The 27,067-nt window shown below is 42.9% G+C and overlaps 1 protein-coding gene across 1 annotated transcript; it reads left to right on the forward strand.

Moving 5' to 3' along the window:
* Window positions 1-5,708: 5,708 nt before the first annotated feature.
* Window positions 5,709-26,610, forward strand: Mns1 (meiosis specific nuclear structural 1). Its single transcript, XM_021172507.3, has 10 exons — window positions 5,709-5,877; window positions 6,432-6,653; window positions 12,393-12,520; window positions 13,758-13,860; window positions 16,161-16,390; window positions 16,785-17,001; window positions 17,086-17,193; window positions 20,425-20,682; window positions 24,314-24,439; window positions 25,861-26,610. The coding sequence occupies exons 1-10, from the start codon at window positions 5,875-5,877 to the stop codon at window positions 25,939-25,941; spliced, it is 1,476 nt and encodes a 491-aa protein (XP_021028166.1). The 5' UTR covers window positions 5,709-5,874; the 3' UTR covers window positions 25,942-26,610.
* The last annotated feature ends 457 nt before the right edge of the window (window positions 26,611-27,067 follow it).

Raw genomic sequence — 27,067 nt, forward strand, 5'->3', positions numbered from 1 at the left:
GCAGAATGGGATTTAGCAAATAGGATATCAGGACCTTCGGAAAGGTCTGATAGAAAAGGCAGACAGTTTATGTGAAAAGATGAGCAATTTCAGCTGCAAAGAAAGTAACCGTAAGAAAGAGTTAAATGGAAATGTTAGGTCAGAAACAAAACTTGGGGCTGGAGAGATAGATGCTCGGCAGGTGGCTGCTCTTGCTGACGACTCAGGTTCCATTCCCGGAACCCAAATGGCAGCTCACAACTGTCTATATTGCCAGCCTCCAGGAGATACAAGGCCCCCTTCTGGCCTCTGAGATCACTGGACACACAGCTTGCACATATATACATACAGGCAGAATACTTAAACACATAAAATAAATCTTGAAAATAAAACTAGCGATGCTGAATATCTGCAACAGGCTCCTCATAGGTAGAAGGCAAGTACATTTGAATGTGTACATAACCTGGGAACTTCCTGACATAATCCAATAATCTAACATTTGTAGAAACATATTTTGGACTTATAGCATGTGTAGAAGTAAAATGTATAAAGCAGAAAAAAAAATGACGCAGAAGAATTAGATGTTGTCCTATGGTTTATAGGGACAAATAAAGTAGAATTATGGTATTTACCAGTAAGAATTTAAGGAAGTAAGATAAGGCAATAATAAAATAAAATGGAATCAGAGAAATTAAAAAAAATGTGCAAAGAATAGATGCGACAATTTCTTTTCAATGAACTATTTTGCATTCATTGTGTGCACGTGCAGGTGTGTGTGTGCAGGTGTCACACTGTGAGTGTGGAGGTCAGAGGACAATATGTGGAAGTTGGTTCTCTCCTTCCATCACGTGGGTCCTGGGGCTCAAACTCAGGTCATCAGGCTTGATAGTGTGCCTTCGCCACTAATCCATTTCATTGGCCCAACAAGCACTTCCTTTAGCCACATAGACATCTGTACACTGTTTCCACTGAATAAGACATAGGTCTGATATAAAGTGTAAAGGAAATGATGCATAGGAAAATCACCAAAATATGAACAAATATGAAAAGGAAAAAAAGCCGTGAAAAACTCTCAGACAGTAACGATGATATCAAACAGACCTCAGAGCCAGCAGTGTTATCAAGGCCAGAGAGGCTATTTCAAAATGTTACCCGGACATGAAAATATTCCCAAATTATGTGACCCACGTGTGGCTGAAACGAAAAAAAAGGAGGAAGAGAAGCAATTCGTAATGACACCCAACAGTTTCATAAACAAGTAGTTGGTAAGACAGACAGAAACACTGTGAAGACAGATGCCAAAGTGTGTCTTTAACCAACTTGGCCTTATAGAGCCAGCAACACCAGAATATACCAGAATACAATTTTTCATGCTCATGGAACAGGCAAGAACGGACTATATCCTGCATGAGCTACCACAGATATAGAAGAATGGGAACCACACAAAATGTATTCTTTGGCCATTGTGGAATTAAGCTAGAAATCAATGAAAGGAGTGGACGTTTCTTGGTAGCTCAATGTGGTGTATTATGAGGCATGGCCTTGGAGGAGGTGTATCACTGGGGTGTGGGGGGACTGCCCACTATCCCCAGTGTGTTCACTCTTCCTCTTGCTTATAGACCCAGATGTGACCCCCAGCTGTTCCTGCTGCTGTGCCTCTACTTCACAGTCATAGACTCTAACCTTCCAGTACTACAAGCCAAATTAAAAGCTTTCTCTTATAAGCTGCCTTGGTCAGGGTGTTTTTTAACATTGCAATAGAAAAATTATTAAGACACTCAGTGATCAACTAATAAGCCTGGATATTTTAAATGAATATTAAATACAACATTGTATATACATATATATGTATGGTATATATACTACATATATATACCATACATATATGAGAGATTACTAAAGCTTAGAGAGAAATTGATATTATTTGCTTGTATTAAAACAAATGGTCTCAAATATTTAAACATTTGCATTAAGAAACTGGAAAAAATAAAACAACACTAAAAACAAACAGAGGGAAGGAAATTAAGATGATAAAACGGAAATCAGGGAGTTAAAATGGAAAAATGAATCAAAAAAGTTTGTCGTTAGAAAATAGACAAAATTGCTATCAGTTTTATAATTTCAGAATTCCCACTGGGCTAGTGAAGAGCAACACCTCTGCAAGATGATTTCTGAGTAGCGCTGTCTCCACATGCAAAGCGGTTATACGACCTCCACCATCTGTTCACTGAGCCAATACTTAGGCCTGATCACTGCCAGGAGCTGCTTTAACTGTCTGGAATTCATCAAGGGTGAATAGAGTGTTTGCTGCTGACGGACCAGTGAACACGTTTTAATTAGAAGCTGCTTTATGAGACATTGCACAAGCCACAGTCATGAGGAACAAAACGAAGAAAGCATTGTATCCCTGGCTTTCAGAATGTACGAAGAAGCAGTTTCATCAAGCAATGTGGACTTGCCATTCGGCACAGCCCTACAGACCAATGCGACAGAACAGAAAGCCAGAAGTATATTCACCATCTGCAGACCCCTGCTGCCCAACCCGGGAACCCTGAACACCCGCTGGGGGAAGGACAGTCTTTTCAGGAGGGGCTGCGGGGAAAACCGAAATCCATGCGCAGAAGATCATGGTTAGACTGCAGTCACCCACCAGCTTGAATATCAACTGACACTAGGCTAGCGATCCAGATGTGCCTGAAATCGGGATGGTACTAGAAACAAAATTAAGAAATGTTTTAAAATTTGGGAAGCAGCAGGGCTTTTGGTTGGGGAGGGACAAATACTACACGATCACCCGTTTACACAGGAAACCAAAGCCAAAGTAGACAAATGGCCAGCAGAGGAAGGACTAATGCGGAGGTTCTCAACCTTCCTAATGCTGGGGCCCTTTAATACCCTTTCTCATGCTGTGGTGACCCTCGACCATAAAAGAGTTTTGGTTGCTGCTTCATAACTGTAATTTTGCTACTGTTATGAATTGTAAGTATCTGTGTTTTCCAGTGGTCTTAGAGGTCAAGCCATTGGCTGAGAACCACTGAATTAACGGAATCAGAATATAGATATAGCCTGTAAAACAGTGCCCTTTAGGGGAACAATGTTCAAATTACGCATCTGACAAGATGTTGAGAACTAGACTGTGTGTCTGTTTTTGTTTTTGTTTGTTTGTTTGTTTGTTTTGTTTTTTTTCACCTTGAACAAACTAGAGCCACTTGGGAGAAGGGAGTCTCTACTGGGGAGTTGTGTCTATCACATTGGCCTGTCTGTAGACCATCCCTAGTAGGTGGGCCTGGGGTGTAGAGCAAAAGTCAGTAAGGCAGCCAGTAGCAGACCTCCTTGGTTTCTGTTTCAGTCCCCACCTCGAGTTCTGCCCTGTGAGTTCCAGCCTTGGCTTTCCAACAGGGCTGACTATAACCAGTAAGCCAAACACTCCTTTTCCTCCTCAACTTGCTTTAGTCAGTGTTTTTATCACAGCAACAGAGACCAAACTTGGATTATACAGAACTCCAAAAATCAATAGCATATATACAAAACCTGATCTAAAAATAGGCAATGGAGCTGGCCGTGGTGGCACACGCCTTTAATCCCAGCACTCAGGAGGCAGAGGCAGGCGGATTTTTGAGTTCGAGGCCAGCCTGGTCTACAAAGTGAGTTCCAGGACAGCCAGGGCTATACAGAGAAACCCTGTCTCAAAAAACAAAACAAAACAAAACAAAAAAATGGTAATGGGCCTAGACAATCACTTCTAACAACAATAAATAATAAAAGATAATATAAATAAAATGAAAAACAAACAATAAAAGAGGCCACCATTAAAATGTATCCATTTCAACATCACTAATGAATAATGATCCAGGACACAAAAGCCAAACCTGCAATGAGTAGATATCATTTGACCCCAGCAAGAATAGTTTTCAAAAATATTAAAAATAATAAACATTGTTGGGAGTACTGAGAAAAGGGAACACTTGTATGCTGTTGGTGGAATGTGAATAAGTGTGGCCATTGTAGTATACTACACTAAGGTCCCCCAGAGTTAAAATAGAGCTACTGCCTCCTCCCCCCACCATAATCTATATATCCACAGGACATGGAATCCGAATGCTGAAGGCCTCTGAATGCACACGTTGGTTGCAGCTCCATTTACAGTAGTCAAGTCATGGTTATATCCTGTGTCCATCAGTGAATAAATGGACAGAAGAATAAGATTCAACCACAGGGAAAAATAAAGTCTTACCATTTCTGACAGTGTGGATGAACTGGAGGTATCAGCTGAAATAATCTAGGTGCTACACAGATATTACTCTACCAGAGTGGGGCTGGGGGAGATGGCTCAACGGTTTGGAGTGCCGCCTATTCCTGCAGATTACCTGGAGTTTGGGAACCAGCACCCACATGACAGCTCTAGTAACCTACCTCCAGGAATTTCTAACTCCAGGGTAGCTGATAACATCTTCTGGTCTTTGTGGGCATCAGACACATAGTGGCGCATAGACACTTTATTTACATAAAGTTAAATCTCAAAAAGTTCTTAAGAAAAAAAGATCAAGTATGATTGTGAGAACCGGTAGAGTCTTTAACAATGTTGATTTCACAGAAACTGTAAGCAGATTGGTGATGATAGGGGCTAGGGCAGGGAGAAATGGTGAAAGGCTAGATTGCAGTTAGCAAAATATAGTCAGAAGTACAGGGGTGCACAGCAAGGTGGGGGTGTAGGATGGTACAAAAACAGAGGAAAAGATTGTTTCACCCTAAAGAAATAGTTTGGTGTTTACTGATTTAAATATTACACAATGCATCAGGATGTTACATGATATTCCACAAGACACAATTTTTGTTTTTAATGTATTAGCTAAAATTTAGTTACATATACATAAACCACATTCTTAGTAGAGTTCCAAGGGATTGTTAGCTGCATCCTGAGTCCTAGAATGCTTTGCATTCTATGTGCCCCACAGTCAGTTTCATATGATTTATTTTTCTTTTTTTGTTTTTGGTTTTTTTGATACAGAGTTTCTCTGTATAGCCCTGGCTGTCCTGGCATTCACTCTGTAGACCAGGCTGGTCTCGAACTCAGAAATCTGCCTGCCAAGTGCTGGGATTAAAGGCGTGCGGTGATTATTATCATTATTGTTACTAATTAATATAGGGGGTGGGTCTAGACCACAGTGGGTGGTGCCATCCCTCAGCACGCGGGCCAGCCTGCTAGAAGGGTCACTGGTCCTGGCCTTAGAGAGCATTGGGATTGCAGGTATGCAGCCACACCCGTTCCGTTTTTACGTGTTCTCCATTCTCACACTCCGCTAGCGATCCAGTGGCTTCTGTTCCAGGTAAGTAAATAAGTCTCGTCCGTGTCTCTAAATTCTCAAAAATATTTCATCTCTAAAATGAGTGTATCAGGGCTAGAGCAATGGCGCGGTGGGGAGCCCTGCGGCTCTTCTGGAGGGCCCAGCACCCACGTTAGGCAACTTGCTACCGCCTGAGGATGGTAGAGGGAGCACCATCCCTCAGTCCACTGCAGTGACTAGTCCGAGCTTATTGGGGTTCCTTGGGGCTTTAGCTGGGCTCCAGACCGCAGAGATAGATTCCCTTCGCATATAAACAGCTCCCGCTAGGGCACAGCGTCCGAACTTCGCGCTTTTGGCTTGGTCCTATGGAAGGAGCGCTCCTGCCTGGCAACGAAGACTCTCCGTGCTGATTGGATATTGCTTCAGCCAATGGGAGGCCGCGTCCCTCTTGGGCGGGCGGTGCATTTTTTGGCGGTTGCCCGGACACATCGTAAACTTAACCCAGCGTGCAAAGGGATCCGCCGCCGCCGTGGCTGCTGCTCTGGAAGACGCGTTTGCAACTGAGGCAGAGACCCATCCTGCTGGAGAAGGAGGCTTAAAGCCAACCCTGATGGTGAGCAGCTCGGAGGCCGGGAGAAGGGGCGGTCAGGGATCTTCAAACTGCATGTCTGTTTATTTGTAGTCTAGAGCTCTCTGAAATATAATTTGAAGTGTGTAATCCGAGAGGTCAGTGAGAAACTTCGATTTGCTTTCTAGAAGGTTCTGGGTTTTTTCAGGAACACTCAAGGCATTTCTGCACCTTTCCCCCTCTCATCGAAATAGATACATCTTTAAATCTGCTCTGTTGTGGGTGGGGGGAGAGGCAACTCTCTGGTGATAAAGCTGCAGCTGGAGAGCATCCGCTTCGCCCTCACTGGTGCTGTTGAATTTTAACTTTTCCTGCTTCCACTACAAAATAAGGACTATTAGTAGTACTCACTTAATCAGTACACCGTTAAGTTTACATTATCATATTTAAATATTAATTAGTATATCCAGAATTAAAGCCAAAGACCTTTTATACTGTTACCTATTTTACATTGTTTATTATAGGGATTTTCAGCAGTATCTTTTTGAAAGAAGAATATTGAAATCTGTGTATTCCCTCCCCCCCCCCCCCCACTGTAGGCGACCAAAAAGAGAGCTTTGAGCTTTAGTGAAAAGCATCAGAAGTTAGTAGATGAAAAATTCCGCAAATCATTGAACATACAAGTCATGAATAAGTTAGAGAGGCAAGCCAAGAACCAAGTGGTGCAAAATGAAAACGACGAGAAGGTGGACCGCCAGAGGTTCCTCCGAGTGCTGCAGAATGAGCAGTTTGAGCTCGACATGGAAGAAGCCATCCAAAAAGTAAGTTGCAGTGTCCTTGTATAGTTTTCTTTCCTTGGAAAAGGTGAAAGATGGCTGTCAGCCCTGCCTGGAGTTGAGGAAATACAGAGAGCTGGGAACTGACTGAATCCTTTGGAGTCCTGGTTATTTTAGCTGAAGAACGTGGTGTCAGTTGGTCAATTTGCATGCTTTTAACAACGAGCAAATCGAAAGACTTTAGAATAGCATTTGGCAAGAATATCCATTTTTGTTTTTAAAAATAAGCATGAAATCCGTAATTGTTAACATCACAGTTTTGTTTATGTGAGTGCAACTGTGTTGCCTTCTGTACATTTCTAATAAGAAATTTAAGAAATTCTTTCCTTTCTAAAAATTCATGATGTTAAACATAGACACTATTAAAGTGGTAGGAGATGAACATATGTGTGAGATGTACACTTATTCATATTTTTAATTTTTGAAGAGTTCAGTTATTGAATACGTGTGTTTACATTCTGCTATGCTGGCTAATCTATCATGGGTATTTCTAAATATTTTTTAGGAGATTGTAGTAGAAAAGAGGAAACAGACAGGAAGTGAGACAAGTGAATTTTCTCCTAAGTGTGAAAAGAATGTCCCCTATTTTGTTGTGTTTTGAGCACTAGCTTGCAGTTATGTCCAGGATTTTGAGGGTGGATCTGGAAATAGCAAAAGAAAGGCTTAAAGGTGTCGGCTTCCTTCTGTCCTAAGTTCCAGTAGCATAGACCTGACCCTTTAATTCTGAACAGGAAAACCCTGGCCTCCCATCTTTTTATTCTTATTATGTCTTTAAGGAAACTCCCATATACCCTAACTCCGCCTAGCGACCATTGGTCTATCTGATGAAGAGGGGATGTTTTCTTTCGAGTGTTGTTCTGATGTCATCTTCTCATGATAGATGCCTCTAAGCAAAATTCTGTACTATGCTGAAATCTGTCCTTAGCGTTGGCTTCTTTTAATCAGGACCAGGCAAGGTTCATACAGTGTATATAGTTTTTATGGACAATGTTTCATTAATATGATCGTCATCGATGCATCCTTTGTTAACTTCATGTGTTTAACCTGATGGAGATATCAGACCTGTTATCTTCTAGATGGGTGTGGTTTTATATCTGTCTGGTTTCTGTGGTGTGTGCCTTTATCTTTCCCATGGTCTGGAAAGGCAGTTAGCCAGGAAGACTTGATTAGATTGCAGTTCATCTTATACTGGGGAGAAAATGGTGACTTTTTACATGAACTTGTTTCTGCATATGTTGGGGTTATTTTAAAGTTTTGTCCTCTTTGATTTTTTATTTTCTTTTTAAAAATATGTCTTTTTAAAAAAATATATCTCTATGGGGCTGGAGCAATGGCTCATCAGTTAATAGCACTTGTTACTTTTGCAGAAGACCCAGATGCAGTTCCCAGCACCCATGGGGCTGTCTGCAACTCTCTTTCCAGGGGTTACCACACCCTCTTCTGGTCTCTGTGGGCACTAGGCACACACGTGGTACATATACTCAAATGCAGGAATAACACCGATACACATTAAAATAAGTATTTTTTTAAACAAATCATGAAATATCTTTATGAGATCAACATTGAAGAATTCATGTATAATTGCAGGTGGGTTTTCCTGACAGTACTGGGGATTGAACCGAGGACGTCATGCATGCAAGGCAAACACTCTACCACTAAGCTACAGCCCTAGCCTCTGTTATTTACTATTCTTTACTGTCTTGAGGACAAGATAAGAAAGTAACTCCTTGTCCCCCCTCTCTTCCCCCAGTTCTGCCTCCCCCCTTGTGTAGTGGGGAAGAAGACCATTAGCAGGAGTCCCATTTCCTCCTCCTCTCATGCAGGTCCTGGGGATTGAGTGCAAGTCTTGGGCACATTTGCCTCGCCCCTCCCCCCCCAAGCCATCTTACCAGGGGCCTGGTATTTCTTTGATCCTCCCATCATTCTGTCCTTGGCCAGTGGGTGCTTCTGTGCTCTTTTGACAAAACAACCTCTGATCTTTGATAACTTTCTTGCCTTCTGCCAGAACAAAGTATATTACCGTGGCTGATGTTACATGTTGGCTTGGCTTGATCGGGCCCTGAGCTAACCTTTTCTGGGTGTTTTCAGATAAGAGTGACACCAAGTCAGGCTGAGTGAGCAGTTTACCCTCCCACATGAGGGAGGGCCTCATCCTGCCAGTTGAAAGCTTGGTAGAACAAAGAGGCTGAGAGTTACCAAAACAGCTAATTCTTCCGACCAGACCCCTTCAAGAGGAGATACCTGCTTCAGGGCTTTTGATTTTTTGTTTTTTGCCTTGGACTCTGATTGTAACACTGTCTCTTCCTGGGTCCTAAGCTCACCCTTGTTAGTTTGGACAGGAAGTACAGCATTTCATCTACTGGGTTTCAGATGTAAGACTCGGAATAGAGTGATGTGGTTGGCTTTTCAGCTTGTGGGCTTCCCTGCAGCTCCTGGGGCTTGCTGGCTTGCTCATCACTTCCTCCGGAGCAGCCGGCTCACACAGGGCTCGTTTCGGCAGGCCTTGTGCCACCCCAGTTATGCCAAAGTCAGAGTGATCACTATTTCCAGATTATCATACCTCTGGGGCCTTTTGGTGAACAGACCTAGAAAATATACACATTATAGCTTTTTATTTTGAGGCAAGATGGGATTGATCAAAGAAATAAAAAACTGTATAGAGATTTCATAAACCCCTTGCCCGGCTTCCTATGCCAGAGTCTTACATAGAAATCTTACATAGAAGATGAAAACCATGAAATTCTCACCACAGAGTAGTTCCTACTGTTCTGTTGACTGAACTTGAGGGTTTACTAAATACGTGGTTTTTTTGTTGGCTTTTGCTTTTTCCTCATGTTCTTCTTGTTCTAGCCTAAGTTACCTGTAGTGTCATGTCTCCTTGGTCCCTCCGGTCTCGCTTTTCCAGCCTGAGAGTCTCTTCCTGACACTTGTGGAAAGTGTAGTTTGGTGTCAGCTTTCTACCATGTAATACGTTACTGAAAATTTAACAGCTTGTAGCAACTCGTGTTTGCACACAGCGACCGGGGCAGAAACACAGGTGTGCTGATTCCCCTCCCCGCTGTCTCGTAGGCTGAACCACGGCTGGCTGGGGTGGGCTCCCTTCTGATGAACACACATCCAGCTGACTACGAACCTTTATGCCCTTTGCATGGAGGGAACCAGAGACAGGGAGTGTCAGCTAAGAGTTCGTGTTTTGAATCCTATCTTCTTAAAGTTTTTTTTTTTTAATTGTATCTTTATGTGTATTTTATTTTTTATTTTTATGGATTATTTCCTTTTTATTGCCAAGTAGTATTCTGTTGTGTGGATATACACAATATTCTCGACCCTTTACCTGATGAGGAATTTCCAATACTGGATATTATAAATAAATTTGATGTGAATATTTAAATACATATTTTTAAATAAACATGTTTTGTTTTTCTGAGACAAGTGCTTAAGAGTGTATTGTTTGCGTAGTAATTGTAGGCCAGCCTTTTGACAAACTACTAGGTTGATTTCCAGAGTGCCTCACAATGTATAGATGGTGCAGTTTTTCACTATTTCGTGTCACCAGTGTGTGTGTGTGTGTGTGTGTGTGTGTGTGTGTGTTTTATGAATGTTCAAGTATTGTTCCAGTGTAATTTTAATTTGCCTTTTTGTTGTTTTTGTTTTGTTTGTTTTTCAGAACAGGGTTTCTTTGTGTATCCCTGGCTGCCCTGAAACTCACTCTGTAGACCAGGCTGGCCTTGAACTCAGAGATTCACCTGTCTCTGTCTCCCAAGCTGGTATTAAAGGTGTCCACCACTACCTCCTGGCTTTTAACTTGCTTTTAAAAAAAAAAAGATGTATTTTTATTAATTGTGTGTAGATTGTGTAAAAGATATATTTTTATTAATTATGTGTAGATTTTGTCTGCATGTGGATATGTTCATCTGAACAGGTGCCCTCAGGGACTGTGGGTCTCTTGGGTCCAGGTAGTTGTGAGCCATCTGAAATGGATGCTGGGAAGTAGACTCGGGCCCATCCCTCTGCTTCCTAATCCACATTTCTTTTGGCTAATAACGTTGAACATTTTTCATGTGTTACTTTTTTGTTTATTTCTTTATTTCTGAGGTGTCTTTTTTTTTTTTTTTTTTTTTTTTTTTTGGTTTTTCGAGACAGGGTTTCTCTGTATAGCCCTGGCTGTCCTGGAACTCACTTTGTAGACCAGGCTGGCCTCGAACTCAGAAATCCGCCTGCCTCTGCCTCCCAAGTGCTGGGATTAAAGGCGTGCGCCACCACGCCCGGCTGCTGAGGTGTCTTAATGTACATCCCTGGACTGGAACGCACTATGAGGCCAAGCTGTGCGTGGATGCCTGGTGGCTCTCTTGCCTTGGCCTCCTGGATTCTGTGCTCTAGGCCTAGACCACCATGTGCTTCCTAACTCACCAAGGACTGAAGCCTCCAGATCTTCCCGCCATTTTACAGGAAACCGAAGAGAGGCTAGTTTAGGGAATTCCTAAGAGAAGAACAAGAAAACATGGGCTATCCAATAGGAAAGTTTTATGTTAGCTTGACACAAGCTGGTGTCATTTAGGAAGAGGGAACTCCAACTGAGAAAGTGACCCAGAGTGGTCTGTGGGCAAGCCTATGCTATATTTTCTTGATCCATAGTTGATGTGGGTGGGTCCAGCTCTGTGGTCAGTATCATTGTGGTCTGGCTGTCCTGAATTTTAGGGGTAAGCAAGCCGGTGAGAAGCACTCTTCCTTGTCCTCTGCCTCAGCTCCTGCCTCCACGTTCCTGCTGTGACTCGCTTTCATCATGGACTATAACGTGGCGCTGTAAGCTGACATAAACCCACTCCTTCCCAAGTTGCTTTGGTCATATGTTTTATTACAATAAAGAAATCCTAACTTAGACAGGCTGTAATTACTACAAATTGTTGGCTTAGGGGATAAAAAAGTGTGTGTGTGTGTGTGTGTGTGTGTGTGTGTGTGTGTGTGTATTGAGGGGTGACTAATATATAAAATAAAGGAGACTGGAGAAAGATACTTAGAACAACGTTGTAAATTGTATTTGGTTTTGAAAAAAGTATCTTTGAGACAGTTGGGAAATGAGTGTGGGCAAGACCTTAGATCTCACTCAGGAAGTATTGCTAATTTATGGTATGGTTATGAAAAAGAAATTCTTGTCAGGTAGATCCATACCAAGCGGTTACTGTGGCGGGCAGCATTCTCCAAGGCTGTTTTATTATCTGGGTTTTAAAGCTGTATTTATTTGTATGTGTATAACTGCACGGTGTGCATGTCTGGTGCCAAGGAAGTCGGAAGAGCATCATCAGCCTCTGGGACAGACAGCTGTGAGCCACCATGTGTGTGCTGGAACTAAACCTGGCTCTTCTGCAAGAGCAGCCAGTGCCCTTAATCTCTGAGCATCTCTGCAGCCCCCCTCGGATTTGATTTAAAATACTGTGATGGAGATAGAAAATAGGGACAATGGAGTTGAATGCAAGATTAGAGAGGAGTTACAGAATACTGGTACATTAAAAAAATTAATATAGGTATATTAATATTCTTCACGGTATTGGTGTTATTTACGTTTTTTCTGTGGTAAAATATTTGAGATGTATTTGCTGAGATATGTTTTTATTTTGAAGTGAACTCTCGCTGTCAGAGCAGTCAGTTTGCTGTTGTAGAGTCCATGAACTTGGATAGTGCCTGATCTGAGGACCTAGGTAACTAAAGCTCCACTTCTCTCTTCAGGCAGAAGCAAACAAGATGCTGAGGGAGCGACAGCTTGAGCAGGAAGAGAGACTTGCAAACGAACTGGCCAGACTGAAGCACGAGAGTCTGAAGGATGAGAAGATGAGGCAGCAAGTGAGAGAGAACAGGTGTCATGGTTTCTTCCGCTTGCTTGTGTAGTCTCCACCCCTGCGCTCTGTCACCCTTGGCACCTGAACATGAGACTTTAGATCATTGCACGTACAGGGTATGGTTTTCCTGGGAATGGAGCATTAGCTCAAAGATACTCATTTGAACTATTGCCGTGGGGCTGGGTATTGAACCCAGGGCTTCACATGCGCTGGGCAAGTGTCCTACCAAAGTCACAGCCTCAACCCACAGAAAGCGTTCAGGTCAGCTGCTTTAGGGGGATTAAGTGTTTGTGGCAATAATGAAGACTATGGATTGGTCCCTTTTTGTCTTTTTCTTTAAGGACAAATTTTAAAATGATTTCTGATTACAAAAACAAACAAACAAAAAACAGACTTGTGGAATCCTAGAATACTTGGCTTGTATTAGTTTTTTTTGTTTGTTTGTTTGAGCTGGGGCCTCACTATGAAGCCCTAGATGGCTTGAAACTCCCTGGGTAGAGCAGGCTAGCCTTAAACTCAGAGATCCATCTGCTTCTGCTTCCCAGGTTCTGGGTTCTAGGGCATGGTCCACCATTCCTAGCCCTACCACAAATTTCTTAATGGTGCTTTAGATTTTTTCTTTTTTTTTTGGTTTGGTTTTTCAAGACAGGGTTTCTCTGTGTAGCCCTGGCTGTCCTGGAACTCACTTTGTAGACCAGGCTGGCCTCGAACTCAGAAATCCACCTCCCTCTGCCTCCCAAGTGCTGGGATTAAAGGTGTGTGCCAACATTGCCCGGCTTAGATTGAATCATTTAAGCTAGCTATAACTTACTGTCAGTTAAGACCTGTGGGCACCAGAACTGGAGATACACTTTCCAGAGAATTACTGAGTCTTTATGAAGACAACCAAAGATGGAGACTACGTCTCTAGGATAGAATAATCTGTGGTAGGCAAGATAGTTTAATGCTAACCTGCTGCCAAGCTTGAAGGCCTGCATTTGATCTCAGACCCACTGCACAGAAGAACAGGACTCCCACAAATTTCAGTATATTAATTAAAATAAAGGAAGATTAAACTAGAGAAGAGTAACCCCTTCTCAAGCATAAGGTTTAAGGGCTAACCTTTACAGTGTCCATTAAATGAGGTGAGTTGTCTATGGACTTGAATGATACCAGTTGTGTGTGTGCTTTCTTTGAGTAAATAAGAACTCACCGGACTTTGTGTAAAGCTGAGTTATTTTGTTGTCCTTAAGCTTAAAGTTGCGTTTCCCCTCAGCATTGAGCTCAGAGAATTGGAGCAGAAACTGAAAGCTGCCTACATGAACAAAGAGAGAGCAGCCCAGATCGTGGAGAAGGACGCCATGAAGTACGAGCAGATGGTAAGCTGGCTGCTCTCTGTGCGGTCGGTCGCTTGAGCCTTGTTAGGGATGAGGCAGGCCTGGTCCTGAGAGCAGCCGCCCCTGTGAAGAACCTGCTAGACCAGGTTCCCCAAGCTGTGATGTTCAGACCCTTAGGTGATTTCCACTGTGTCTGCCTGCACCCTGGAACCCTCAGGCCCAGCTAACTCCCGCATCTGCCGTGCTCCTGAGCCTGCTCCCACGGCCAGCTGACTCAGTACAAACTGTCTGCGTCCTAACTGGGGACTATGCTTTCCCACTGCTTACCTATGGATATTTAGAGCCTGGCAGTGGATGCAGAGCTTTCCCGTTCTATACACACCGGGGCTCTCTCTCCATCCCACTTTCTAACTCTCGTTTTTTTCAGTAACCTCTTTAACCTGGGTTTCTGTTTTCATCCCTGTCTGAGTCTTGAGGGGAAGGTCGAAGCAGCTTCGGGAGCTGCCCCGGCAGCTGTGGCACGCACTGTGAACGGGCTCGCTGAGTTAACGCCTAAAACTAAGGTGCGTGGCATCTCAGCCACCACCGAGCTCCTTCTCACAGGGAAGCCAGACAGTTACATATAAATGTATGCTTGTACATGTGGGTTGTGAATACTAACAAACACGTTTATACACACAGGATTATAGACATGATAACAATATTCAACCAGTGTGGTGCAGCATGGACACAGGCTACCTAGAAGATTCTAATACAGTGGTTCTCAGCCTTTTTACTCCGTAAATACCGTTTCTCGTGTTGTGATGACCCCCCAACCATAAAATTATTCCATTGTTACTTTATAACTGTAATTTTGTTACTGTTATGAATCATAATATACCACCCTGTGAAAGGGTCATCGAACTACCCCCAAGGGGTTCACAACCCACAAGGTGAGAACCACTGTTGTAGAACATGCTGCTATCAGGGACAGCCTAAAGAAGACGGGGAGGCCTGTTTGTGAACTGTGTAGTCCTCTGTTTCCAATGATAGACTAGAACATAATGTACAGTTTGTTCTGTGTTCAGTTTTGATTACTCTGATAGATGAGATCATCCATGGCCACTGTAGACATTCAACTCCTAAAAATGCTACTGTCTTCTAAATCAAAATTGACTCAAAAAATTAGAGCCATAGACTCCTAGGACTTGACTTAAATGGAAGTATATCTTTGTACTTGTTAGGTTTGGTTTTTGTGTGTGTGTGTGTGAACACATGTTTGCTTGCCTGTCTACATGCAACACATACATGCAGTGCCCATGTGGTCAGAAGAGGGAATCGGGTTTGCAAGTACTAGTGAGCTGCCTGCCTAATGTGGGTGGTGAGACCCGGGTCCTGTGGAGCTCTAGCTGGTTTTCTTAACTATAAAGTTAGAGCATTGTGTTTCTGTAAGGCTGTGGGGTCTATATACATTTTTTGTTATCATACATATTTCTTGCTATCTTACATTGTAGAAGGATGTAGTACAGCATGAGCAAAGATAAGAGAACTTATGATTAAGTCACGATACCCAGCATGTGTGATAGCCATCAGCTTTGGGAATGACTGCATTGGTCTTCCCATCGGCTCCCTCTCTTTCTTTGCTGCTAACTGATCCGACATTTGGAGTGCAGTCACAGCAGGTGAGGGTAGTTTCCACCATTGCTCCAGTGCTTAAACCTACTCAGTTCTGACCATGCTGAAAAGAGGCACGGGCTTCCACTTACGGAAAGGCCAGTGAGTCTGTAACTCGGTGGGAGTGGTCCTTCATGAACGAAGCTGAAGATGAGAGAGAACAGCCACAGTGATGTGTGTGGTCTTTCAGCGGAAGCCACCACACTGAGCTTACGAACAGTTACTCAGTAACTAAATAACCGAGACGATGTGTGGATAGGGAAGGGCTGAGCTGGGGGAACCGGAGAGTTGCTCAGGGCCCTTCAACAAGGATGGGCAGAGGAGCGCTCAACAGCAGCTGGCAAACAGTGGCATTAGAACGGACACTACCGTGATCAACCAGCAGAGGGGGCAATGGTTTGGTGGTTGAAGTAATTAAAAACAAAATACTTAAATCTTTACTTTGTGGTTTCTGAATGTGGACTTTATTATCCTTGCCAGGGGTTGTCCTAGGAGCCTCTGGAAAGAGTAGGAACGCCCCTTTCAGGTCTGACTCCTCATTCACACCTTCCAGCTCTCTAAGACTTAACTCTTGCTTCTTACTTAATAGACAGTGTTTTACATAGCAGGTTTTTAGGGTACAACTGTTTACGGTGCTGTAATAAGCTGTGTCCACTCCTGAACGTGGAAGGGTTTTGTTTCAATGCCAGAAACGTGATGCGGAGATAGAAAGGATCATGATGGAGGAGCATGATAGGCTGCTGAAGGAAGAGAGCGACAAGCAAGAGCGGCGGAACAAGGAGAGGGCACAGTACTACCTAGACCTGGAGAAGCAGCTGGAAGAGCAAGAGAGGAGGAAGCAGGAGGCATACGAGCAGCTGCTGAAGGAGAAACTCATGATAGACGAAATTGTCAGGAAGATCTACGAGGAAGACCAGGTGTAAGTCCACCCGGAGACAAACCGCTATACCCCCCCACTGGGTGTGTGTGCTCACTCAGCGTGAGCTCTATCGTGACTTTACAGCTCTTCCTCACTTTGGCTAGCATGAGTAGTAATAGGTGATTGGAAAAATAATAGATGTCATGTGTGTTCTGTACATCTCATATGTCAGAGCACTTGTTTTCTGATGGCTCTCCTTGGCACACGGCTTAAATACAGAGTGCTGTATGGATTTTGTGGACAGACAGTCACCTTTGTGAACCCTTAGAAGAGAGCCCAGCAGTATGTATGGAAAGTCTGTGGCATTTGTGAATCGATAGACTCTGAACAGTCCGTGTTTGCCATTATTTTATTATTTCTGTAATTATAAACCATTCTCCTGATTGCTTTTTAGGGAAAGACAGCAAAGATTAGAAAAAAGGAATGCAATTCAGAAGTATATTGAAGAATTCCAGAGGGCACAAGACTTCTGGAGACAAAAGAAGCGTGAGGAGATGGAGGAAGAGAACCGGAAAATCATAGAGTTTGCAAACATACAGGAGCAAAGAGAAGGCGAGCGGATGGCTAGAGTTCACGAGATCGAGGAAAAGAGGGTCCAGCGTCAGAATTTGGTATAAAAATACTACTTTTTAAAGAGTGCTAAATTCCTGAAACAGTGGCCCAATCCAGTTCCTAAACCGGTGTTTTATTAACAGCTGATCAAGCAGCTGGAGGAAACACTGCGGCAGCGGGATGACCTGGAGCAAGTGCGGCAGGAGCTGTACCAGGAGGAGCAGGCTGAGATCATCAAGCTGAAAGTGAAAGTAAGTTAGCCACAGACCGAGGGTTGATTAGGGAAGAGAAGACTTTAGCAATGAAGCGAAGGGGCAGGAAGATAGCATAGTTAAACCCAGCCATAGTGGTGGCCGCATTGTGTGTCAAGTCATCAATGCTGCAGTTAAGAGACTCGACAAAAATAGAGCGTCCTGAAGAGCTTGATGCAGCTGGGTCAGTCACAGCCCACACAGCTTAAATGAGTGCACATGCAAGCTCAAAGCAGGATGGAGGAAAACACAATGCAACGCAAAGCAGACTGGAGTGCATATGTTAATATGAGGCAAAGTCAACTGTGGGACATGGAAGTTTGTAGTCAAAATAAATTCATCCAGGTATATGCCTGTGACCGTTGACAATACAGCTTCATGACACATGAAGGAAAACTGATGAGAGGGGGAGAGTAGGAAGATCCAACCAGAGTGCTCCTTTATCATTAATGCACCCAGTCCCCGGGAACAGCACCCTGCATAATGACAGCCTGAAACAGCTGTGTTAACAGCCAGGGTTAAAGAGGACTCCACCCAACAAACAACAGCACAATACAGATTCCATCCATCCACAGAGAATACACACGGACAGCTCCTAGAACCCAAAGTGAACCTCTGTAAATTCACACGATTTTTAAGTCTTTTCAAATGAAGAATCCATAATAAGAATGATTATGTAGTCATTAAGTGCACCACAATGAAACCATGTATTTCTTTCTAATAAGCAATGAGCAAAGGAAAGATACTTGCAAACTGAATAATAATTTTAAAGATATGTGGGCACAGCAGAGGTTAGTGGAAAGTATTATCTTTACAGTTTTAGAAAGGAGTAGTTAAAAGCCAGTAATCTTGTGTTTACAAATATATTTATAATAGCTAAAACATGAGAGTAGCCTTCATGTCCATCAGCTGATGGAATGTAAAGAAGATGCAGTATGTGAGCCTTTAGTTGTACTAAGAAGTAGTCAAGAATACTCAATGAATAGATGACACACGTGGAACTTTGTGAGATCAACTGCTTTCCCAAGGCAGACATCTCTGGAAATGCGTTCCCTTTGTCCCCTGGGAACAGCTGTGGGGCACATTTGTGAGAGCTTAGATTAACTGTGCTGACAGCTTCTCCACAGTCAGGGGAGAGTTGTGGCAGTAAGAAGCAGACCTCTCTACCCACTCCCCACCAATTGGAAAGTCACTGATGGGTGATCACTCCTCTGTCCTTCCCAGGGAAGGTCCTGAGAACACAGCTTCAGTGAGCACTGTGTAACCATCTTTCCAACTTGCCCTGGGTTGGGTTTCTTCTTTCCTGATACATTCTGTTCCCAACAGAGACTCTGGAAAGTTACTGGGGTCCGAGTGACTGTACAGCAAATGATTTAAAGGTTTCAAGACCATGTAACGGGTTTTGGAACACAGGAAAGGGCAGGAAATTTGGTAGCCCGCACTGCTGGTGACTAGTCTATTCCTTATGCGGACCCAGCAGGGGGTGTATGGACATTTTCACATCAAAGCAATTCTTTGGCCAAACATTCCTCCCTCCTTTTGTTCTTTGCAAGATGTCTTCACTATTGAATTGAACAAAAATTTTGCATAGGTGGTAGATTCCCAGGACTGCATATATGTGCATATATATATAAATATATATGTTACTATATAAAGTACATTACTGTGTGCAGATGCCATAAACTCGAGGCATTCAGACTACATGTCACAAACTAAACTGTTCTCCAAGCCCTTGATGTCTGTGCAATTACTTGGCAAGTAAGTACAAAATATGCAGTATAAAACATCATTGTACCCAGAACATAAAACAAAATATATGTCTTTGAGTAGCTTGATTAGTTTCAGGAGGGGATGCGAGAGGCCCACGCCCATGGAGGAAGTGAGAGGCTGGTGCGGCGGGTAAGATTTTAGATGCGCGTGGACAGTGGCTTCCCAGAGCTTGGGGGTGGTGGAGGATTACAAGATAATGTGAGTTAAAGTGCATGCTAGCTCTGGGTGAACAGATAGGTGACAGAACACGAACAGCAAGCTGTCATTAGATAGGTGACAGGACACCAACAGCAAGCTGTCATTAGATAGGTGACAGGACACCAACAGCAAGCTGTCATCATTAGACTTCAGCTGTTAGGAATATAGATGATTATTATAAACGTTTTTACATTTTTTGTATATGAAAAATTTTAAGTGTTTAGAAAATAAAAGCTCACAGGAAAGGAATTTAGTTGTGTCCAGTATGCTTCTATTTCTTTGAAAAACTTCCAATTTCATTGCTAGATGACTGATTTTTTTTTAAACTATTTTGCAGTTTGGGGGGGTGTTTTGTTTGTTTGTTTTGTTCTGTTGTTTGTTGCTTTGAGAATTATCAGAGGGTTAGAAACTAGAGTGGGTACATGCAGCATAGGTGTCACAAGGTGAGGAAGTTGGTCCACACCTTGGACACATGACATAATCGTCCTCGGTTGAAGATGAGTAAACGCAGGGGTGGGCAAAGGCTTTCACAGTGGCTCCTTTCAAATCAGTCACACATCAGTTCTGAACCTAGAAACAAGATGGCACCATATACAACTTAAAATTTTTAGAATAAATGACCACCATGCTATAGATCCAATAATTAAGAGCACTTGCTGCTCTTGGAGAGGACCCAAGAACCTATAATTCCTGTTCCAGGGCATCCAACATCCTCTTCTGGCCTCTGTGCACACTTGCACATGTGCGCATGAGCGCCCGCACACACACACACACACACACATGCGCACACACACACAAGTAAAAATCAATTTTAAAAAGGTCATGTCACTTTATTCAAAAGTCTTAAGAGGCTGGGACAGAGTGTAGCTTAATTCTGTCTCTGATTTCATATTGTAATCTGCAGCATAACCTCTGTCTTTTGTTTTTAATTTTTATTTATTTAATTTATGAGTGCTCTGCTGCATATACATCTGCCTGCCTGAAGAGGGCGTCAGATCCCCCTGTAGATGGTTGTGAGCCACCATGTGGTTGCTGGGATTTGAACTCAGAACCTCTGGAAGAGCAGCCAGTGCTCTTAACCCCTGAGCCATCTCTCCAGCCCCCTAACTCTGTCTTATTCTTTTGTCTTGTTTCCTGAGACAGCATCTCACTGTAGCCTAGGCTGGTCTCAAGCTCCTGACCCTCCTCCCGGCTCCCTCTCGCTGAGATTGCCCCCTCATGACAATGCAGGGCACACGTAACTCTAGCCCCACTGTCGTGCAGGAAGAAGCAGAGCTGAGACTGAGGAGGCAGAGGGAGATGAAGCAAGACTTTGAAGACCAAATGGCACTGAAGGAAGTCATACTGCAGGCTGCAAAAGAGGAGGAAGAGACCTTTAAGAAAGCCATGCTGGCCAAGTTTGCCGAAGATGACCGCATTGAGCTCATGAATGCCCAGAAACAGCGAATGAAGCAGCTGGAGCACAAACGTGCCGTGGAGAAACTCATTGAAGAACGCCGGAACCAGTTTCTCGCAGACAAAGTAAGGAAAGCCTTGGGTTCTTTGGTTATTCTCATTGAACAGCACCCAGCTCATGTGTTCATCAGTAAACATTTGCTGAGAGAGAGAGAGAGAGAGAGAGAGAGAGAGAGAGAGAGAGAGAGAGAGAGAGAGAGAGGAAAGAGAAGAGAGAGACAGAGAGAGACAGACAGAGAGAGACAGAGAGAGAGAGAGGAGAGAGGAGAGAGCTTGAGTGTGCACATGTGCACCCTAGTGTGTGTGTGTGCTTGAGTGTGCACATGTGTGGCCTAGTGTGTGTGTGTCTGTGTGTGTAGCACAGGACAACCTCACATTGCTCCTCTCCTTCAATTTGTGTAAGGCAAGGTCTTGTCCACTGCAGATGACCTGGGGGCTGGACATCTTGGGATTCCTTGGGATTCTTTTATTGCCGTCTTCCACTTGTCAGAACCTGGAATCCACACATGACTTTACCCGAGTTCTGATGATATAAACTCAGGTCCTCATGGTTGTGTTCCAGACACTTTAGCCACTGAGCCATCGCCTCAGCCCACTGAAAACTATTTATGTGTCATACGTTAGGTATTTTCTTACTGATCATATGAGCTATACGTTTACTGAGTGATCATTTATTAAAGCATCTGATTATTGAGGCTTTTATGTGCTGGACTTGAGAACTACCATCTGTGAATATAGTCTTGGTCAAGAACAATATATAACTAAGTTATAAATGTATTTTGTGTGTGATAATAAGGGTGTGGTGACATTGGTATAGCAGAGAAGAATTATACATCGTGATACCTTTGAATATTAAGATGGACTTTCCCCAAGAGAAGTCACTGAAGAATTTAGGGAATTGCATGTTAAGTTTGGCATGGATGATCCAAGTAGCATCATTGAGAATAGAGGTAAAAGGGGCAAGTCCAGAGCTAGTGGGGGCAGTAAGCAGTGTACAGAGTCTCGGTGATAAGAGGTGGCATGTGCGCACGCAGAAGGGGCTCCTTAGATGCCACACGTGCAGAACTGATGATCCTGGGGACCAGTTGAATCTGGAGAGATGAGGACTTAAGGCAGCACTACAACACTCCTTTCTTAAGTGAGCCAGCCATGTCCTAAGGAGCACGTAGAGAGGCAAGCAGCCTGGGAAGGAATATGTATTTGTTCACATTGATTTTGTGGCTGGAAGAGAAGGTTGATTGTTGGAAATGTTGATTTAAAAGTCAGATAGGATAGGGAGCCAGGTGGTGTGGCACACACCTTTAATCCCAACACTCAGGAGGCAGAGGCAGGCAGAGCTCAGAGATCAAGGCCAGCCTGGTCTACAGACGGAGTTTCAGGACAGCAAGGGCTACACAGAGAAACCCCATCTAATAAGGGGGGAAAAAGTTGGACAGGGAACCAGCTTGTGAGTTTGACATACTGACTTAAATATTTATGTGTCAGTGACAAATTGAAAGAATCCCCAGGTGATCTGTCTCACTGGAAGGGTATTTTTAAGAACTCAACACAGTCTTGTGTGGAAACTCTTAAAAGATGAAAACTCTAAATGTAGTAAGAGTGGCCTCTGAGACGTCCAGTGGCAGTTCTAGCTTTTACAGGCCACAAACAGCAGCAGCAGCAGGGGATGTCAGATGAATTACAGGAAATAATTGAGACTGTATGATTTTCCCCCTAGCATATAGAGTAGAAGAAGGAAGGAATCAAAATATTTCAAAGGTTTCAAGTGTGAGAGACTCAGGGAGCACACGTCACAGTTATGGTTTAAGATGAGAAGAAAAAAAAAAAAAAACCAGACTGTAAATGATATCACAGAAGACGAAGAGGCCAGAAGGCCCTCCTGCTCCTTGGCATTTCAGCTTGGTCCCCTTGTAACTGGTCAGGCTGCCAATCAGTAATTTTTATAAATATCCTGTTGCTTCACACTTAAACCTCAGTGTACTCTTAAACAGATCAAAGCCACAATTGCTTAGGCCTAGAGTAAGTCAGTCTTGGCCTGAATCTAACCTTTAAGGGGTTTATAATGCTCTATAAAGTGCAATTTGCCTGACATTTGGTACTTTTAAATGTTGAGTTAATGAATATAGAAAATTTAAAAGGTTTTGGAATCACCTGTATGGCCTAGGAGTTAACTCTCCTGTAGAAGGGTAGGACAGTGGACACCCTATCTAGGGGTTACAGAGCTGATCAGGACACTCAGAGAAAAGCCAGCAAGACATGCAAACATGGAACTCACTAAAACCCCTAGTAACACACGCTATCACATATGTTTTAGGGTTTAGTAGTAAGCATGCCCAGTATGAAGAACTGGCTTAGATGTCGGTGTGCTAAGACAAGTGAGCACTTTTGCTTTGCCCTGGAGCAAATGCGGATGCCTTAACAAAACTTACTAATTCATAGCATTGCGTAGCCTTAAAAGCACTAAACTGCCCATTCCTATTTCAGAGGCCTAAGTAGCTGTCTATAATCCTGTTCACCTCTAAGAATGTGTATGGTTTAAACAAATTCCTAAAAAGACTTTACTACCAGTTTATTCAGGCTTTGTCCCACACCTTTCTAAACCGCAATACCTGACTTAGAGTAGAATTATGTGAAGTGGGGGTAAACATGTAGTGTGGGGTAGCACAGCAGAGGAAGGAAAACCCTGTGCTATGCCCAGACTAGATAGGTTATGTCATCTCATTAAATCAGTGTGTGGGGCTGGGTTGCTGTTCCGTGGTAGAGGTCTTACCTGATTCCGTTCCCACTTCTGCAGATCCTACTCAGGAGTGTGGTTTTGGTAAAGTTCTCTGGGCCCTAACATTATGTACATGACAGCCATCGGCATTCCATAGCTCAGAGTACCCACGGAATTCAGTATTCTCCAGAAAGGTACCATAGCTCCTTTGCTGGGACTCTGACCTCTGCAGTGTGCTCCACTGAGACCTTTAAAGATGCATTTAAAAAACGTATCTTCAGATAACTGTGTTTTGTTTTGTGCATTAGGATTTTATTTTTGTCTTACACTATAAACTGTTTGGGGTATCTTTAGGTATATGGTGGAAACTACATAAATATTTGCTGAATTAGTTAGGAAATCACTCATTTGAATACATTTTTTCTTGAGATTTAAGTTTTTCCTAAAAAAAAAAAAGGGTCCTTTAAACTTCCTGTCATAGGGCTGGGATTGCAGCTCAGTGGTAGAGTACTTGCCTAGCGGGTGCAGGGCCCTGGGTTCAAACGCCAGCACCACAAATAAAGAAAACAAAAATGTGGGTGGGATATAACTTGTTCTTGAAAGTTTAGAGAGATAATGATGATAAAAATACAGGTATATATATTTATATATGTAAAAGACATACACTATGGGCTGGAAAGATGGCTCAGCAGTTAAGAGCACTGACTACTCTTCCTAAGATCCTGCGTTCAATTCCCAGCAACCACACAATGGCTCACAACCATCTGGAATGAGATCTGATGCCTTCTTCTGGTGTGTCTGAAGAGAGCAACAGTGTACTCACATATGTATAATAAATAAATCTTTAAAAAATAAAGATATACATAATTATCTTCTAATCTTATAATTAACACACCAGTCTTATCATCTAGCTTTATTTGTAAACTTCATAAGAGATGAATGTATTGTGTGACAGTTAAAACATTTTGATTTCGTTTCCAGCAACGTGAGCTGGAGGAATTGCAGCTACAGCAAAGGCGGCAGGGCTGCATCAATGAGATTATCGAAGAAGAGAGGCTGAGACTCCTCAAAGAACATGCTGCAAAGTTACTAGGCTATCTCCCCAAAGTAAGTGACACTGACCTTAGTGTGTGAGCCTCGTCCTTCTGGAGAAAACAACGGTGCTGAAGCGTGACTCTAGAGTCAGAGGGAGAAACTTCATGTGACTTTATGCTGTTGTTGGTGAAGAACTGGGACCCTGGCAGAGTTGATACCTATAGTCCTTTTTAAATGCCTCTATAGTAAGAGCTTGTCTTGGAACATTACTAGTGATCTGAGCTAGAGTTATCAAGATTGAGTATTTATTTATTTATTTATTTATTCATTTTACTTTTTGAGACAAGGTGTAGCCCAGGCTGTCCTGGAACTCCCTATGAAACCGAGGATGACCTTGAACTTGTGGTCCTCCTGCTTCTGCTCCTGAGGGCTAGGGCTGCAGGCTTGTGTTACTTTGCCAAGCTTCTGTGGTGCTGGGGATCTAACCTAGAGCCTTGCTAGGCAAGTGCTCTATGTAGTGACCTATATCCCCAGCCCCTGAACTAACACTTTTGAGGCTCTTCATTCTGCTTGTTGCATGGGAAATCTGAAAACAAACTACCCTAGAACAACTATAAAAGGGTAAACATGAAGATAATAAGAGACATGAAGCCTTGTCATGGGTGAAACACATGCTAGACATGAGTCTGAGCCAAGTCTGCTCTGTGGGAAACTGATTGTAAGTAGGTACTGGGCAGCCTCAACTGTTGAGAGCTATTCCAATAGGCGGTGAATTTTCATGTGTATTTGAGACACATTGTGACTGCTAATAATTAGCTTCCTTATCCATATAAAGATGGAGATTCATAAAGCCACAGTCCTTCAAATATATGAGTCATATTGCTTGAGGTCTTTATTGACTATGCAGAATCAAGTGTGTTCAGTCCCTAACCAATGAAAGAAAAAGGAAAATTATTAAAAGTTGCTAGCAGTAGTGTATTAAAGTCAGGTAGATTTAAATACACGATAGCCTGATGCCAAAATTCACCCATGATTGGTATATTTAATAAAACAGACTATATATATGCTGAGAGGGCCTTTGGATTTCAACATTTGAGTGGAGAAAATACTTCTGGAGGATAGCTGGGACCTGTTAAAGAGTAAAATTCAGTGTCTCAGAATGAGCCACAGACTGAGGCAGAAAGAGTGTGTCCGTACAGTAACCTAGCTTAGATCAGCCTGTAATGTAGGCAGTCACGGCTGTAGATAGAGCATAAGGCACAGCAGACCCTAGCACAGCTTAATACTCGGAGGTTGAGTAATCAGGAAATGGGGGCAGCTCAGTAATAGTCAGGATATACGTGAAGCCAGTCTTTCTGGTAATTTAAAATTAAGTTTCAATAATAGACCTCATTATCTGGGCTTCTTCATTAGCTTCATGTCTGTGTTAGTCCTAAGAAAATTCAGTGAAATACTCTAACGTTCAAAGTAACCAACAAAATGCTTCTTTGTAGGGAGTGTTTAAAAGAGAAGATGACGTTGACATGCTTGGTGAAGAGTTCAGGAAGGCCTATCAGAAAAGGGATGGAGTCTGAAGACAAGGCCTCAGCAAGGCCGGGCGAGACCTGGAGGTCTCAGATGCTGCCACTAGATGTCAGCGTAACTGCTGTTTTACAGTTGGTGACAGTAGGCCCTGGTCTAAATGCATGTTCTAAAATATCCTCCTATTTCATCATGTATACAGTTTGACAAAAATTAAACACATTAGTACTTTAACTGCAGAATTAGTCATTTTTACTTACTATGCATTCTATGATGCCATCATATCACAGAATTCCACAGAACCACAGAGGCCAAACACAGAAGCTCACTACTCAATGCTTCCGGTACTGCTGTCTCATCCTCCAGACAGTGCAGATGGTCTTCAACACACAGCTTTTTAAAATGTATGTATTCCCGACAACAGGATGATTATCATCATACGAGAACCCGATACTGGCTGTCTTCTATGATGTGTGTACTCATTACATTCCCACCATTGGCCCTTAATGGTTCCTTCTCCTCCTCAGCCTCCCAGACATTATCTTCTCATTTTTTAAAAGGTTTTCTTTTTTTTATTTTGTGTATATGGGTATTTGCATGTTCATATGTGCACCACATGTGTGCAATGTGCAAGGAGGCCAGAGGAGGGCATCAGATCTCTGGAATTAAGAGTTAGAGACAGCTGCCCTGTGGGTGTAGACGATCTACTGCACATATATCTCTCCAGTTCCCACCTCATATATACATCGTATATGAGATTGGGCGCGCGCGTGTGTGTGTGTGTGTGTGTGTGTGTGTGTGTGTGTGCTACTTTAATTTGGCTGAGGTTTATTCTCATTGTGGTTTTACTTCTTATTGCCCTGACAGTAATATTTTAACAATTTTTCACATACTTACTGGTTGGTTGCACATCTTTAAGAAATGTTTATTTAGGTCTTTTTGTGTTGTTTGTCTCTGTCCCTCTCCCTCCCTCCTTGCTAATGAGTTCATACTTGGTTTTCTGGGATTTTGTTTGTTTGTTTGTTTGCTTGCTTGTTGAGACAGGGTTTCTTTCTATAGCTCTGCCTGCCAAGTGCTGGAACTAAAGGCATGCCCCGCCATGCTGAGCTTATACATGTTTTTGGATTTTAACATTTTAAAACATATTCCATAGTTTGTTCCCTTTGATGTGCAGCTTTG

Source organism: Mus caroli, unplaced genomic scaffold (assembly GCF_978045245.1).
Source record: "Mus caroli unplaced genomic scaffold, Mus_caroli_1 scaffold_11, whole genome shotgun sequence".
NCBI classification, from domain to species: domain Eukaryota; kingdom Metazoa; phylum Chordata; class Mammalia; order Rodentia; family Muridae; genus Mus; species Mus caroli.